At 50.1% G+C, this 13,400-nt stretch overlaps 2 protein-coding genes across 2 annotated transcripts in view; one reads left to right on the top strand and one right to left on the bottom strand.

Moving 5' to 3' along the window:
• Positions 1-2,118: 2,118 nt before the first annotated feature.
• Positions 2,119-5,120, bottom strand: CCDC87 (coiled-coil domain containing 87). The gene has a single exon (XM_019645609.1). The coding sequence runs from the start codon at positions 5,007-5,009 to the stop codon at positions 2,454-2,456; it is 2,556 nt and encodes an 851-aa protein (XP_019501154.1). The 5' UTR covers positions 5,010-5,120; the 3' UTR covers positions 2,119-2,453.
• A 58-nt stretch (positions 5,121-5,178) lies between these two features.
• CCS (copper chaperone for superoxide dismutase) overlaps positions 5,179-13,400 on the top strand; it is a 15,907-nt gene continuing 7,685 nt past the window's right edge. The window contains exons 1-5 of the mRNA XM_019645610.1: positions 5,179-5,314; positions 5,646-5,718; positions 8,880-9,017; positions 9,229-9,406; positions 10,019-10,079. Coding sequence (XP_019501155.1) covers positions 5,276-5,314; positions 5,646-5,718; positions 8,880-9,017; positions 9,229-9,406; positions 10,019-10,079 — 489 coding nt within the window. The 5' untranslated portion in view covers positions 5,179-5,275. The remainder of the gene's footprint in view (positions 5,315-5,645; positions 5,719-8,879; positions 9,018-9,228; positions 9,407-10,018; positions 10,080-13,400) is intronic.

Below are 13,400 nucleotides of genomic sequence, written 5' to 3'. Positions count from 1 at the left end.
AAAACAGCTCAATGACGTAAATAGTTACCTGCCCAGTATAAAAAGGACAGGCTGTAAAAATAAAGTGAGACATTAAATCTTGAAAAGCGCTTCTCTGTCTCCGCGTTCTTTCCTCTCCGACTCCGTCTCCACCTAAGAGAACCCCTGGACTTGTGGGAGCCGGTCTCCCGCAGAGGTGTTCCCATCCCTGGACTTGTGGGAGCCAGTCTCCCGCAGAGGTGTTCCCATTACCTGTGTTGGCAGGTGTGGCAGGCCATGTCTAAGAGCTCTCTTACCATATCTCACAGAATCAGTACACCAAGAAGGCGCATGTAGGCCTCCGGGTCAGACGGACCTAGTCTTCGGTCCTGGCTCACCAATTTACTACCTTTATGACTCTGGGTAAGTTACTTTACTTACCTGAGCCTTCATGTCCTCAGCTGTAAAATGGAGATTAAAATATATACCTCACAGGTGGTGAGGAGTCTAAGGAATCATGCAGGGAAAGTGTTCTGCCCAAGGTAACGACTAACATGTTAGCTAAATTTCCTGAATATATTAGATTGATGCAAAAGTAATTGTGGTTTTTGTTACTAATTGTAATGGCAAAAACAGCAATTACTTTTGCACCAACCTAATACAAATCAAGAAAACAAAATAGTTGAAGCCAGTTGAAAAGTGGGCAAAGGGCATGGGCATTTTACAGAAAAGTAAATAAAAATGGCTTTCAAACACGTGAAAAATGCAACTTCACTCATAAATGAGAACACAACTCAAATAAGATACCATTTTTCACCTACTAGGTGATAAAGATTAAAAAGTTTGATAACACTATTGTTGAGAGTGGGCAAAGAAGTATAGTCATACAATGTTGATGACAATGCAAATTGTTACAACCTTTGTAGAGGATAACCAGTAATATCTATCAAAATGACAAATGCTTATGCTCACACATAATTCCACTTCCAGGAGTTTAAACTATAGAAATAGTTGCAATCCTAAATAGATGAACACAAGATGTTTTTAGAGCATTGTTTTTGTTTGTAAATGTCCAATAATAAGAAACTAGTTAAATAAAATAAAAATACACCGTGGAATACTCTATAGCTATCAAAAAATAAGGCAGTTCTATGTGTATTGATATTGAATGAGCTTGAGGCATGCTACATGAAAAAAGAAGCAAAACAGGTACAGCAAAACGGGTACCAATGTAACCATTGGTGTGGTTATGAACATATGCATAGATAATACATACCTATATGCTCATATGTGCATAGGCTATCTCTGAACTAGTTTATACAATGACCTACGAGGACTTACATAATCTAACCAGCCTCTAGGCACCTTGTCATGACCCCTCTGATTCATCTCTCTCCCTTACTCTGCTCCACCTACGCTGGCCACCTTGCTTTTCTGACACCCCAGGCATCTGGTTGACTTAGGTTGTTAGGAAAGCTGTCATCTCAGATGTCCACGGGGCTCACTTCTTTCTCTCCTTCAAGCCTTTGTTTAAATCTTACCTTCCTAGTGAGGCCTACACTGACTGTCCCTCACCCTTTATTTCCTCTTACCCTACTCTACTTTTTCTTTTTTTCCACAGTACTTATCACTCTCTAACGTCCTATTATTCAATGTTCTTAGGTACTATGTTTATTGTTTATTGTTTGTTTCCCTCCAGTAGAATGTAAACTCTACAAAGGGTAGGGGGTCTTTGTTTTGTTTGGTGATACAGACCAAGCAAAAACTACCTAGTAGGTACTCAATCATTATTTGCTGAAAAGGGAATGGAAAGATACACAAGAAACTTGTAACAGTTGTTACCCCCAGGGAGGGGAACTGAGGTACTGGAGGTAGGAATGGAAGAGAGACTTTTCAGTACATACCCTTGTGTACTTTGTACCATGTGCTTGTATTAATTGGTAAAAATTGAATAAAAATGCTTAGCTCTACCAATAGTATGCTGGAACTGGAAGAAGTGACAATCTGGACCCAACCTCTTCATCTGACATATGATGGCCCAGGTGCAGAACAGTTATTTGCCCAAGGTTACACAACCAGGGTTTCAACCCATATCTACTAGCTCCAGGGCCCTAGCTGTTAACCATTGTGCCACAGAGCCTATCAGCCAATTTAATGTAGCATAATAAAAATGCCAAAGTATTCCAAAGGTGATGGTTTGCCTCTGTCTGATATTTCCCACTACAATAAACTCCAAGGGATGGTCTCAGTTCTTTTGATATATGAGATTTTTGGCTGTATTGTGCTTAGCTTGACATAAATGGGAATACTGGGCTGGGGGTTCTTTTGTGAGAATTGTCAAAATAAAGTGTTAATCTCAGTCCCTTGGTAGTTGGAAGCACAGTGTTCCTGAAGCCTGCACTCCCAGTTATTTCTTCTTCCAAAGCAATCAAGAGGCCTGGATGAGCTGCTGGGTGTTGAGGGGTGAGGGGGGGATGTGAGGGCACTTGGCCTGGTCAGAGGGTAATGGGACTATTCCCAGGGGCTATTAAATGCTGGCTGCTGAGCCTGCCAAACATGGCTGACTGGTGGGAAGCCTTCTGGGCCCGGACCAGGTGGCGCGCCCGCCTCCGCTGCTGCAGCCAGTAGAGCATCTCCACTTTGTCGTGCTTCATCTTGTCCAGGTAGCTCCGCCCCTTGAAGGTCACTGGCTCGCTGAAGATTAACTCAATCTCCTCCAGAAGCGAAGCCAAAGGAGCCTCCATTAGACGGAGCTTCTTGTGTAGATGGTTGCGGATCTGATTCTCCTCCAGGAAGCAACTGCTGGACTTTTGGAAGAAACGGTTGGGGTCGGAGGCCTGTCGCTCAAACCACTCCAGTTTCCCCAACAACATCTCCCGAAGATGAATGGGCTGGAGGGCCTGCTCCCAGGCACTCACCAATGAAGGTAGCTGCCTCAGATGGGCATTGGAGCTGTACTTGATGGCCATGTCCAGCCGGTCCTTGTTGGGGACTTCAAACATGGACCACAGTCGCTCCAGACGTTTCTGCAGGCTCTGGATTTGGTGGGGTTCTCCCAGGAAGTTGGTCCCCTTAGATTCTAGCCTGTGCCCCAGCACTGTGTTCCAATCCCACTCCCCTGGCACGAAGTCTGGCTCTTCATCTTCTAGCAATGGAGGTGGGTGCTGAATCTTTAGGGACTCTCTGACAGGGGCCACGATCTCCACAGGAACCTCCTCTTCAAACATTTGGAAGATGACATGGAGGAAATCTGTCTCCTCGTTGGTGAGATACCTGAAATAGTCATCCACGGACAACGAGGTTTTCCACTGGTTCATCCACAAGGCCTTGCTTGACTGCCTCTCCCAGCCTTTGCTTATTTGGGGTGATGTAAGGGAGGACATTCTATTCGGATTGGACTGCAAAGTGTTTGCTCTCTGGGAATAAAGTCCAGCTAGCTTGGGGTTGGTGACACAACACTGTTTTCCTTGACGCAGAAAGGCTGAGGTCAGGAACATCGACCAATCTTTTTTGGCTGCAGGCTCAATCATGGATCCCTGGTCAAAAGAGAAGTGGTCAAGAGAGACAAGGCTCATCAACTCCTTGTAGACCTCCCGGATGCTATTACCAACAAAGCGATCACTATCCATTTCCTCTATAAGTTTGGGTTCCAGTTCACCAGCCAGATGGTTGTATAGGACTCCGGTCCCCTCAACGTGGACGGAATCCAAAAGCTTTCTCTCAGAGACCTGTACACTAGCTGCTTGGACCACTACCTGATTTCTTAGCTTCAAAGTAATAGTCACTGGCTGTGGATGAAGTGGAGGGGATTTGGGGGACTTGGGGCCCCGCTGTCCAGAGGTTTCTTGTTCCTCATTCAGCTTTCTCTGCAGCTCTTCCATGCAATGTGCTGCAACTGAGCGGTGGGTCAGGGATCCCAGGAGCAGGGGCAGGCTTGAGTCGAGCGGTGAGTAGTGAGTCCACTCCAATTTCATGTTCCTCGTTATCTGCTTCAGGTCCTCAGCCACCATATTCCCTGCCAGCTTTGATTTGCTCTCTGTAACCAGGACCAGAGGGGTTAAGGGACGACGCGGTAGTGGAAGAAGGCCCAACTCATCTGCTAGCTTCCAGCCCTCACGCAGAGAGGGCATGGACTGGCCCTTCTGGAGATGGGAGTAGAGGGGCAAATGGGAGCTGGGGGGAGACTCGCTGGTGGGAGCCACATTGTATGTGGGCAGTGACACAATCTGTAAGGAATTGAAGCTGCTTTCTCCCTTCCTTTGCATGGCGGGCAGCCAGTGGAGAGGCCTTCTCTTCAGGTGTGGGATGGACTTCAATTCCTTCACTGGATCCGGTTCTGGCTCACTGAAAAACTCTGGCAGGCGGCTGAGTTGGATGAGGTAGTTCAGACTGAGGCTGCAGCCTGGCCCTTGGGCGAAATCCATGATGTGAGACCATGGCTTGAAAGCCCCAGGGGGCCTGAAGGAGCGCAACTTGTATATGTTGCCCTGGGCCTGCTCTACCTTCAGCAGGGCGCGGAAGTCGGAGAGCAGGCCACGGTAGACCTTGGGGCTGGTGAGGAAGACTGTGCAGTCCCTGGCGAGGCTGGCGGCTAACCTGGTGAGCGTGGCTGATTCAGTGAAGACATCTGAGGAGGTCGACATGGTCTTCAGCAGGTGCAGGTAGCGTAAGAAGAGGTGCTCACAGCTGAGCAGGACGTAGACCAGGAGCCGCTTTCGCAGCCTCTGGTTGTTCAAGTGGCTCAAACTAGGTTCAGTGGGAGGCTCCCGCCAGCTACACTTTAGCTCGTCCAGAATGACCTCTGTGAAACGGAGTCGGCCCTCGGGAGGCATCCGCTCCGCCAGCCCGCTGAGGGCCAGCCGCTTGGCTACCTGGCGGCACAGTGACGCCACGGTCAGCCGCGAGACGGTCAGGGGCAGTTGCATTGGGACCGCCTGCGGGAGGGGCTTCTGAGACTCTGGGCTTGTCCCACTGCGTGGGAAGAGCGACAGTGGTCGCAGCAACTGGTGGTAAAACTGCTGGAGCTCGGGTTCGGGTTTAAAGAGCTCCATCCTAGCGCTGGCGGCGCAGGTCTTGGGGACAGAGGGCGGCGAAGCGGTTACTAAGGCAACCAGGGGTCGGACGGCCCGAGTGCGCTTGCGCGTCCCGTGCTCTTCACCCTTTGGACGTTAGGGGTAGAAGCAGGGCTTTGAGTGCGCGCGCACCAGGAGGCGGGGCAAAGTCTGATTTTCAAGGCTCCGCCTCCTCGCGACGCCGCTCGGGTTTCTGCTACAGAACTCTAGCAGTTCAGGTCCTCCGGCCAGTGACTGGGTCTGAGATGGCATCGGACTCGGGGGACCGTGGGACCGCCTGCACGGTGAGGGGTGAAGCCTCGTGTGGGAGCCTCACCGGGCAGAGAGCCTCAGCCCCTGGGGATGATCGTTAATTCGAGAAGGGAGGAAAGAAGCGGGCACCAGGGGCGGAGCGGGAGGCCCCTGCGTAAACGGGTGCGAGAAGTAGCTGGGTCCTTGGAGTTAATGTTGGAGGGTGTTAATCCTGATCTTGACTGAGAATGAAGAAGGCGCTTCAGGAAGGGTCACATGGGGCGTTTCCCCAGGCTTTTGGGGTGGTCATAGGAGAGGTAGTGAAACAGGGTCACGCAAGAGGGGTCCCCAGCTCTCATCCTCCGGTCCCTGCCGCCCTTGCAGCTGGAGTTCGCGGTGCAGATGACCTGTCAGAGCTGTGTGGACGCGGTGCGCAAATCCCTGCAAGGGGTGGCAGGTAAGAGCCAGATACATTTTCTGCGGACAGTCCGGAAGCCTCTGGGAGAGGCCGGCAAATCTTTTAGACCAACCCTACTCCCATTTTACAGATGCAGAAATTGAAACCCAGAGAGAGGAAGGGATGTTCTCAGAATCATACAAAGACCCACAGACTGAGCCTGGAGTACAGGTCTCAAGCCTGCCCTGCCAGCAACTGCCTGTCCTGGCATCTTAAAGTTCAGGTGCCTGGAGAGTGAGGAGCTAGGCTGAGGATAGCCCCACCTACAGAGGGAGTTCCCTGGAAAACAGGCTGGGAAACAGCATAATCTCAGCAAAGCAAAGAGTAGCGCTGGCCATGTTCCATCATAGGCATCTCCTGACCCTTAAAAGCCAGCTAGTTAGCTGGTCTGGAGGTGACCTGGCACAATCGGAAAGATATGAGAAGACAGAGCCACCAGCATGGCACTGGAACTGCCTTCCTTTGATTCTGTTAAATGTGTATTCATCCAGTTCATAGAGCAGGTATGGACCAGATTCTGGGGGCTTTTTAGGGAGAAGGGTTCACAAATCTTCCAGGCACAGCCTCTGCCTCAGGTAAAGATGAGCACACAAGCATTGCTCATGGAAGAGCAGGTCTGGTAGGAGATGAGATGAGATGGCTTCTGACGCTGGGACAATGGTGGCACTCAGCTCTGTATAAGGCAGCAGTGTGTCATAGTTGTTACGGGTATGTGCTCTCAAGTTAGACTGGGTTCAGATTTCCTCTTTGCCACTCAGTGGCACTGGGACCTTGTGCATTGTTACTTTTTGTGCTTCTGTTTCTTCAGTGTTTAAATGGGCATAATAACGGAAGCTACTCCAGAAGATTGATGGGAAGAGTAAATTCGTGAATTAGCACTTTAGAAAAGTCTTTAGCAAGTCATGAGAGCCCACTAAATCTTAGGAAGCATGAGAGGGGCTTACAGATAGATGGTCATCTGGCTGGGCAGAGGCAATAGGGGACAGATCTTGCAGCTGGGTTTGCTATGTGTTTTGGGATGTGGGCGAGGGTCTGTGGAAATTGAACCATTCCACTGAGAGTAGAGTGTTTTGACCAAAGCTTTTTGAGGATGTTGGGCTCTTCACTTCCTGTAAAACGTTCTTGCTGGGAGAGCAAACAGCTGGACTTTCTGTTGGACACAGGGCAATTTTTAGCCCTCAGCAGGTTTCTTAGGCACAGAAAAAGACTCCTGGTGAATCTACGTTTTTGATCTGGGTAACTGGAATCAGCTTGGCTTTTTCATGGGTTAAGCAGGGAAGTTGTAGTTTCCCAGAATGGAGGGAGAGGGAGAGGGAGAGGGAGAGNGCTGGAGCTACAGCCAGCTCAAGGCTCGAGGTGGGGAGGACCTGCCCCCATGCTCACTGGTGTTGCTGTTGCCAGGCCTCGGGGCCTCCTTGGCTGCTGGCCAGCGATATCAGTCCTTTGCCACGTGGGCCTCTCCCTAGGGCAGCTGGCAACAACTGCAGCTGGCTTCCCTCAGAGCAAGTGAGTGAGAGCGAGAGAGGGCACCCAAGACTGAAGCCACACCCTTTTTGGAACCTAATCTTGGAAGTGACACTGGATCTAGCCCACACTTTGCAGGGCGGGGAAGTTGGGGGGAACACACAAGGGTGTGACTACAGGGAGGTGCAGCTTAGAGGCTGTCTTTCTCGCTGAGCCTTGAAAGGTGCTGAGCAGGAATTAGGCAGGTGAAGAATGGGAGGGTGGGAATAGTGGGCTCAGCAGAGGAAACATCACAGATACAGCCCTCGAGGCATGAACCAGCAAGGAGCATCTGGGAACTGGCAGGCTTATGTGTCTCTTATGAACTGGAGGTTTCTGAAGGGCAAGAGACCACCTCGTGACCTGTGCTCTGGCCGGGGCCCCTCTCAGGGCTGGGAATCAGAAGGGGATGGAGCCAGCTGCTCTGCTGTACCCAAGCACTTGGTATAGACAGAGGAAGACTTGAGCAAGGGCTACGTGGCCACGGCCACCGTGACGACTGGTGAGTTCCATGTGGATTTCAGTATCTGGTTTTGGCCAGATGGACATGAGTTCAATGTGGGAATTTATATCCAAACCTGGTTGTCCCTTTGCATGTCTCCTAACAGGCCTCAGCTTTGTTCCCTTCTCTCCTTGTCCTCCTCCAGTCCTTTCTCTTCATACACTGTACTAGAGGGATTGCTCCAAAGCATGGGGTCACCATGTCATGCCCCTGCTTGAAACCCTTCTTGGCTCCCCAGTGCTGAGGGTACAGGCCCTGCCTGGCTGCTTGGTGTGACATCAAGGCCACCCAGCCCGGTTCCACCCACCCATGTGCAGGGGAGGGACTGGAAGGCCACCTCTGCTGCTGCTCCCTCAGCCCAGTCCTGAAAATGCTCCCCAAGGCTCTGTTGTCCCTCCCGCTCCTTGATCTTTTTACTATAAAAGCTCCCAACACAGAGCATAACAAAAAGCACCTGGTGTGAGCAGCAGATGTCTCTCTGGAAAACGGGGTAAAGCAGAAATGGCTCTTCTTGCTGCTTGCCAGACCCACATACAGTGACGTGTTTTGTAACTATACTTTGNCCCTGCCCCCTAATCTACTTTGTGTCTCTGTAGGCTTATCTATTCCAGACATTTCATCCAGAGTGGCACCATCTGACTAATACGTGGTCTTTTGTGACGGGCTTTTCCATAACATAACGTTTTCAAGGTTCATCCGTTTTATAGTGTTTATCAGTTTATTCCTTTTTATAGCTGAATAGTATTTCATTGGATGGAAACACCACATTTTGTTTACCCATTCATCAGTGGATGGATATTTGGGTTGTTTTCACCTTTGGGTTATCATGAATAATATGGCTATTGATAACCCACTTTTATAAAAACATTTTTTAAAGAATTGTTTATGCTTCAAAAGTTACAAATAATGCCTGGCATGTAATAAGGACTCAGAACAGTCCTGGGAGTAAGGTGACATTATTCCCACTTTATTTATAAACAAACAGACTCAGAGAGGTTAAGGGCCTTCCCCGGCTGGAAAGCAGCTTCCGAGCTTGCCTCCAGCCGTGGGCAGGTTGGTGAAGACAGGGATGGGGAGTCACCCCCTGTTTCTCTCTTCCCTGTTCCCAGCACAGGGTGCCAGCCCTCTGCTGCCCTCTGCTCCCTCTCTCCTTCAGGTATCCAGAGTGTGGAGGTGCAGCTGGAGAATCAGATGGTCCTGGTGCAGACCACCCTGCCCAGCCAGGAGGTGCAAGTCCTCCTAGAAGGCACAGGGCGGCAGGCAGTACTCAAGGGCATGGGCAGTGGCCTCTTGCGTAAGTAACCGCTGTGGTCTTGGACTTGCCTCTCTGGGAGGGAGGTGGCCTGGGGCTGATATAAATCTAACCACAGGATTTGGGGGCTTTGGGTTGGAGAGGCCTTGGGGAGGGGGGTAAAAGCTATGTGGGACTCCCTCCATACCCTTCCCCAGCTGATGAAGGGCTGGGTGAGGTAGTTGTGCCAACCTGCGTGTCTAATACTTTGCAGAGAATCTGGGGGCAGCAGTGGCCATTCTGGGGGAGGCTGGCTCTGTGCAGGGAGTGGTGCGCTTCCTACAGCTGACCCCTGAGCGCTGCCTCATTGAGGGGACCATTGACGGCCTGGAGCCTGGGCTGCATGGACTCCATGTCCATCAGTTTGGGGACCTCACAAGGAACTGCAACAGGTGAGTCGTCTGTAACCTCCGTTGTAACATCCTCATCCCCCTAGTTGTGCACCCACTATGTGCAGGGGACTGTATTCAGCCTTTAACACACACTTTCACACTGTTCCTCACAAGTACCCTGGGAGGCATTACACGCGGGCCCGTCTACAGATGTGGAAACTGAGGCTCAGCGAAGTTAAATGACTTATCAAGGGCCCCAGAGCATGTAAATAGTAAAGTAGGGATTTGAACCAAAATCTGACCCTGACACTCCTGCTCATGGCCACCTTACTGCCTCTGAGATGGAAAGTGACTCCTGGACATGGGAAGGGCAGGCCCCTATGTCATGGAGTTTGTCATGCTCTCATACGATTAGTTGTTTACTCATCTGTGTCTCCCCTAGAAGCTTATTGAGGATTGGACCTGTGTTCAATTGTTCTTATTATAGTTACCTCAACCCAAAGGCTGGCATAGAGAGGGCCTGTTTGTTAAATGAATGAGTGAGTGAGTGAGTGAATGAATGAGTGAGTGAGTGAATGAATGAAACAAATATAGTTAATTTAAAGTAAGAGAATGGATCACTTGGCCTGTGAGCTGCTGTTTCACTGCCCATCTGCTACCTTTTCTTCTTAGCTGTGGGGATCACTTTAACCCTGATGGGACGTCTCATGGGGGCCCCCAGGACTCTGACCGGGTGAGTGTCCATCTGGGTGAGGCTTGGGCTGAAAGAGAGCCCAGAGTCTCAGAGGAAGGGAAGGCAACTCTCTGAGTGAGGTTCCTTTTTGCTGGGGTCTTATCCCTTCACTTTATTTTGTTTNAGAGGGAGAGGGAGATTTGTCCTCTCCGAGAGGCCCTGGGCTTTGAGAAAGAGCTCTGCTCTCCTTGTAAGTGTAAGTGAGGGGAACTCCCAGCCCAAGGCTCACTGCCTTGAACCCTTATCATACACCCTGGAGTTCACTGTGGCCTTATCTTTTCTCCCTCACTGGGCTCTGAGCTAAACTGGGGCTGACCTGGCCACACTCTGGGATTCACTAGCCAAACTGCACTGTTGCTTAGCTGGAGAGCCAGCCTCTTCTTGTTTCAGACTCAGGTTAAGAGTTCAGGAAGTGCATGGGCCGGCCGAGTGTCTCAGTTGGTTAAGAGCTCACTCAAGAGTTTGAGCTCTGAGCAACAGCGGTTCAAGTCCCAGCAGGAGCTGAGCTGCCACTGAGCTGCCAACAGGTGACAGGAAGTACATAGTTACAAAGAGCTTCTCACTTGGAGGCTCCCGCTTCAGGAGCAGAGAATCAGCTCTTCTTAGGAGACCCCAGATCAGGAACCCGCCTGCAGTCTTGGCTGCTGTATGTCTAAAATATACCCTCTTTTTCCATATTTGGGCCTTCACACCAATCCAAGCCACCTCATCTCTCCCTGACCCACACAAGAACCTCATCTTTGGGCTCCCCATTGCCCCCTCTAATAGTTTTTCCATATAAAAGCCAGAGTGATTTTTAATTTTTTTTAAGCTGAGCCATCCTGCCACCTGTTGGCAGCTCAGCGGCTGCTCAGCTTGGGCTGGGAATCGAACCGCTGTTGCTCAGAGCTCAAACTCTTGAGCGAGCTCTTAACCAACTGAGCCACTCAGCCGGCCCCAGAGTGATTTTTAAAACCATACACAAGATAATGTGGCTGCCTTGCTTAAAATACTCCAGAAGTAATAATGTTTGAGAGCTTCCCATGGACCAGGCACTGTTCTAAGTGCTATATGTGAAATAACTCATTTAGACCTTCAATAATCCTCTGAAGTAGATAGTATTACTATCTCCATTTGCAGATGAAGAAACTGAATAGAAAACAGAAAAGTTGAATAACTTGTCTAAGGTCACACAACTAGCACGTGACAGACTCAGGACTTCAACTCCAGAGCCTACACCCTCTACCACTATCCACTATGGCCTCTCCAGAATTCAAATCCAGATGTTTTCCTGTTGCCTACAAGACTTTGCTTGATCTATCTCTACTTACAGCTCCATATCTTACTATTCTCTTTACTCCCAGCTTCAGCCATACTGGCCTTTCTAAAATGCATCGATGTTATTCCTCTCTCAGGGTCTTTGCCCATTCTGTTCCCTCTGCCAAAATGCCCTTCCCCTTCCCTGACTACATTCAGGCCTTTGATTAAAAGCTCAGAGAGACCTTCCTTGACCAGTCTGCCTGAATGTCTCAACCCCGAATTGTTCCCCTTTCATCGATCACACTTTTCACTGTCTGAGTCTCTCTCATGCGTGTATTTGCTAATCGTGTCCTTGTACTTGAACGTGTGCTGCTTCATGGGGCAGAGGCATCACCTGACTTGTGCCCTGCTATATCCCCACTGCCTGGAATGTGGCACATGCTTAGTATACATTTGTTAAATGAAGGAATAGTCGAATGAATAAATGAAACCTCTTGCACTGCATGTTTATCTGAGCCCTGGAAACCTCAGTCTTCTGGGGCCCAACCCTACTGCCTTGGGGCAAGGGGACCAAGCATCAGCTTTGGGGTTGGGCAGGCTGCCTTCCAAGCTTTGTGACCTCAGGCCAGTTGTGTAGCCCTCTAGCCTCGTTTCCTCACCTGCCAGATGATGGCATTGTCACCCTCCGGATGTGTGTAAAGCAGAGCACACAACTCTTGGCATACCCTTCAGGCTCAGGCCATGAGAGTTCCCTGCCATCCTCCCCACACCACCTTTGCATCAAGAGGTACCTCTAGGTGGACCTAGAACCCCAAGTCTTCACAGTCTGCCGGCTGGGCCAGGATGAGATGTGTGAAATGAGGGACAGTTTGTTTTTTTGGAGCGTTTTCTTCTCACAGAATTGCCCTGTATTTGCAGGGGGGTAGATGGGTGTGTCTGATCTCTTATACAGTCTGCCAGTGTCATGGATACTGAGACCTTTTGTAACCACAGGTCAAATATTCCTGTCTCTCAGCTGCTGCCTCCTCCCAGTAGCATTTCCCAGTTTTGCCACCTTTGCGCAGGAAGGAATCTGAACAGCAGAGGGACCTTGTCTGTGCCCTGGGAATTGTTCTCTTCTCTGCCTGATGGTTAACCCTGGCATAGTCTGAGGTCTAACATAGCCTATGCGCTCCCTGAGGACTAGGACCAGTGCTTTCCTTGACCGTGGCCGCCTCCTTGCCAAGCACACATTTGTTGAAATAATAAGGAGGAGGGAAACCAAGGATGAAGGCAAGGCCAAAGGTCAGTGTGGCCTTCAGTTCACAGAGCACTAGCTCAACATGGTGTGAAGTGTCTCCTGGACTGCCCATGGCTCCCCTGGGCTTTATCCTGCAGAGCAACAAACACACTTACTGAGAGCAAAGCAGAATGCTTGTAAGCACCTCACCCCCACCCCACCCTGCATCGGAGAGCAGTATTTACAGTTCCCTGCCCCCACCCCTGTGTACTGGCTGAGGATTTAAGAGTGCTCTTAAAAGGCTCCAGAGCCCCAAATATCTGAATGAAAGAGAAGCCCCTTCTCTTCCTTTTTTGAGTTGGCTCAATGTTCCTCAAAGCTGAGCATTTGTCAGAATCCCCCGCAGGCTGGGTACACATGGGGGTGATGGGATTTGGGGGGCAAGTGAGATGCTGACTTTTGAACCTGACCCTTGTGAACCACACAGAGCTCCTACCCTCACAGAGGATTGTAGTCAGTGCAGTGTGAGTTATGCAGGAAAGTGGGAGCTGCTACAGGGGGGCAGAGGAGGGGGTCCCAACCCAGCCTGGAGGCTGGGGGGCTGCTTCTCGGAATGAGCAGCCTCCAGGCGAAGAGCTCGGGCTCCGGAGCTAGGCTGCTGGGGATGCATTCCAGTTCCACAGTTTACTACAATGTGACTTTGAGCAAGTTTCTTAATTTCTCTGGGCCTCCGTTTCTTCATCTGTAATACGGGGATAATAGTACCCAATTCACAAAGTTACCTGAGTATGGAATGAGTTATTATAGGTAAAGTACAAAAAAATGCACAGTGCATGCCCGGTAAATGTTAGCTCTCACGATGA

The sequence above is a fragment of the Hipposideros armiger genome, unplaced genomic scaffold (assembly GCF_001890085.2).
Source record: "Hipposideros armiger isolate ML-2016 unplaced genomic scaffold, ASM189008v1 scaffold_93, whole genome shotgun sequence".
In the NCBI taxonomy this organism is placed as follows: domain Eukaryota; kingdom Metazoa; phylum Chordata; class Mammalia; order Chiroptera; family Hipposideridae; genus Hipposideros; species Hipposideros armiger.
This window is presented reverse-complemented; position numbering and strand designations above follow the sequence as displayed.

Coding starts and splice junctions, on each gene's coding strand:
- CCDC87 (XM_019645609.1), bottom strand. CDS start 5,009: ATGGAGCTCTTTAAACCCGAACCCGAGCTCCAGCAGTTTTACCACCAG.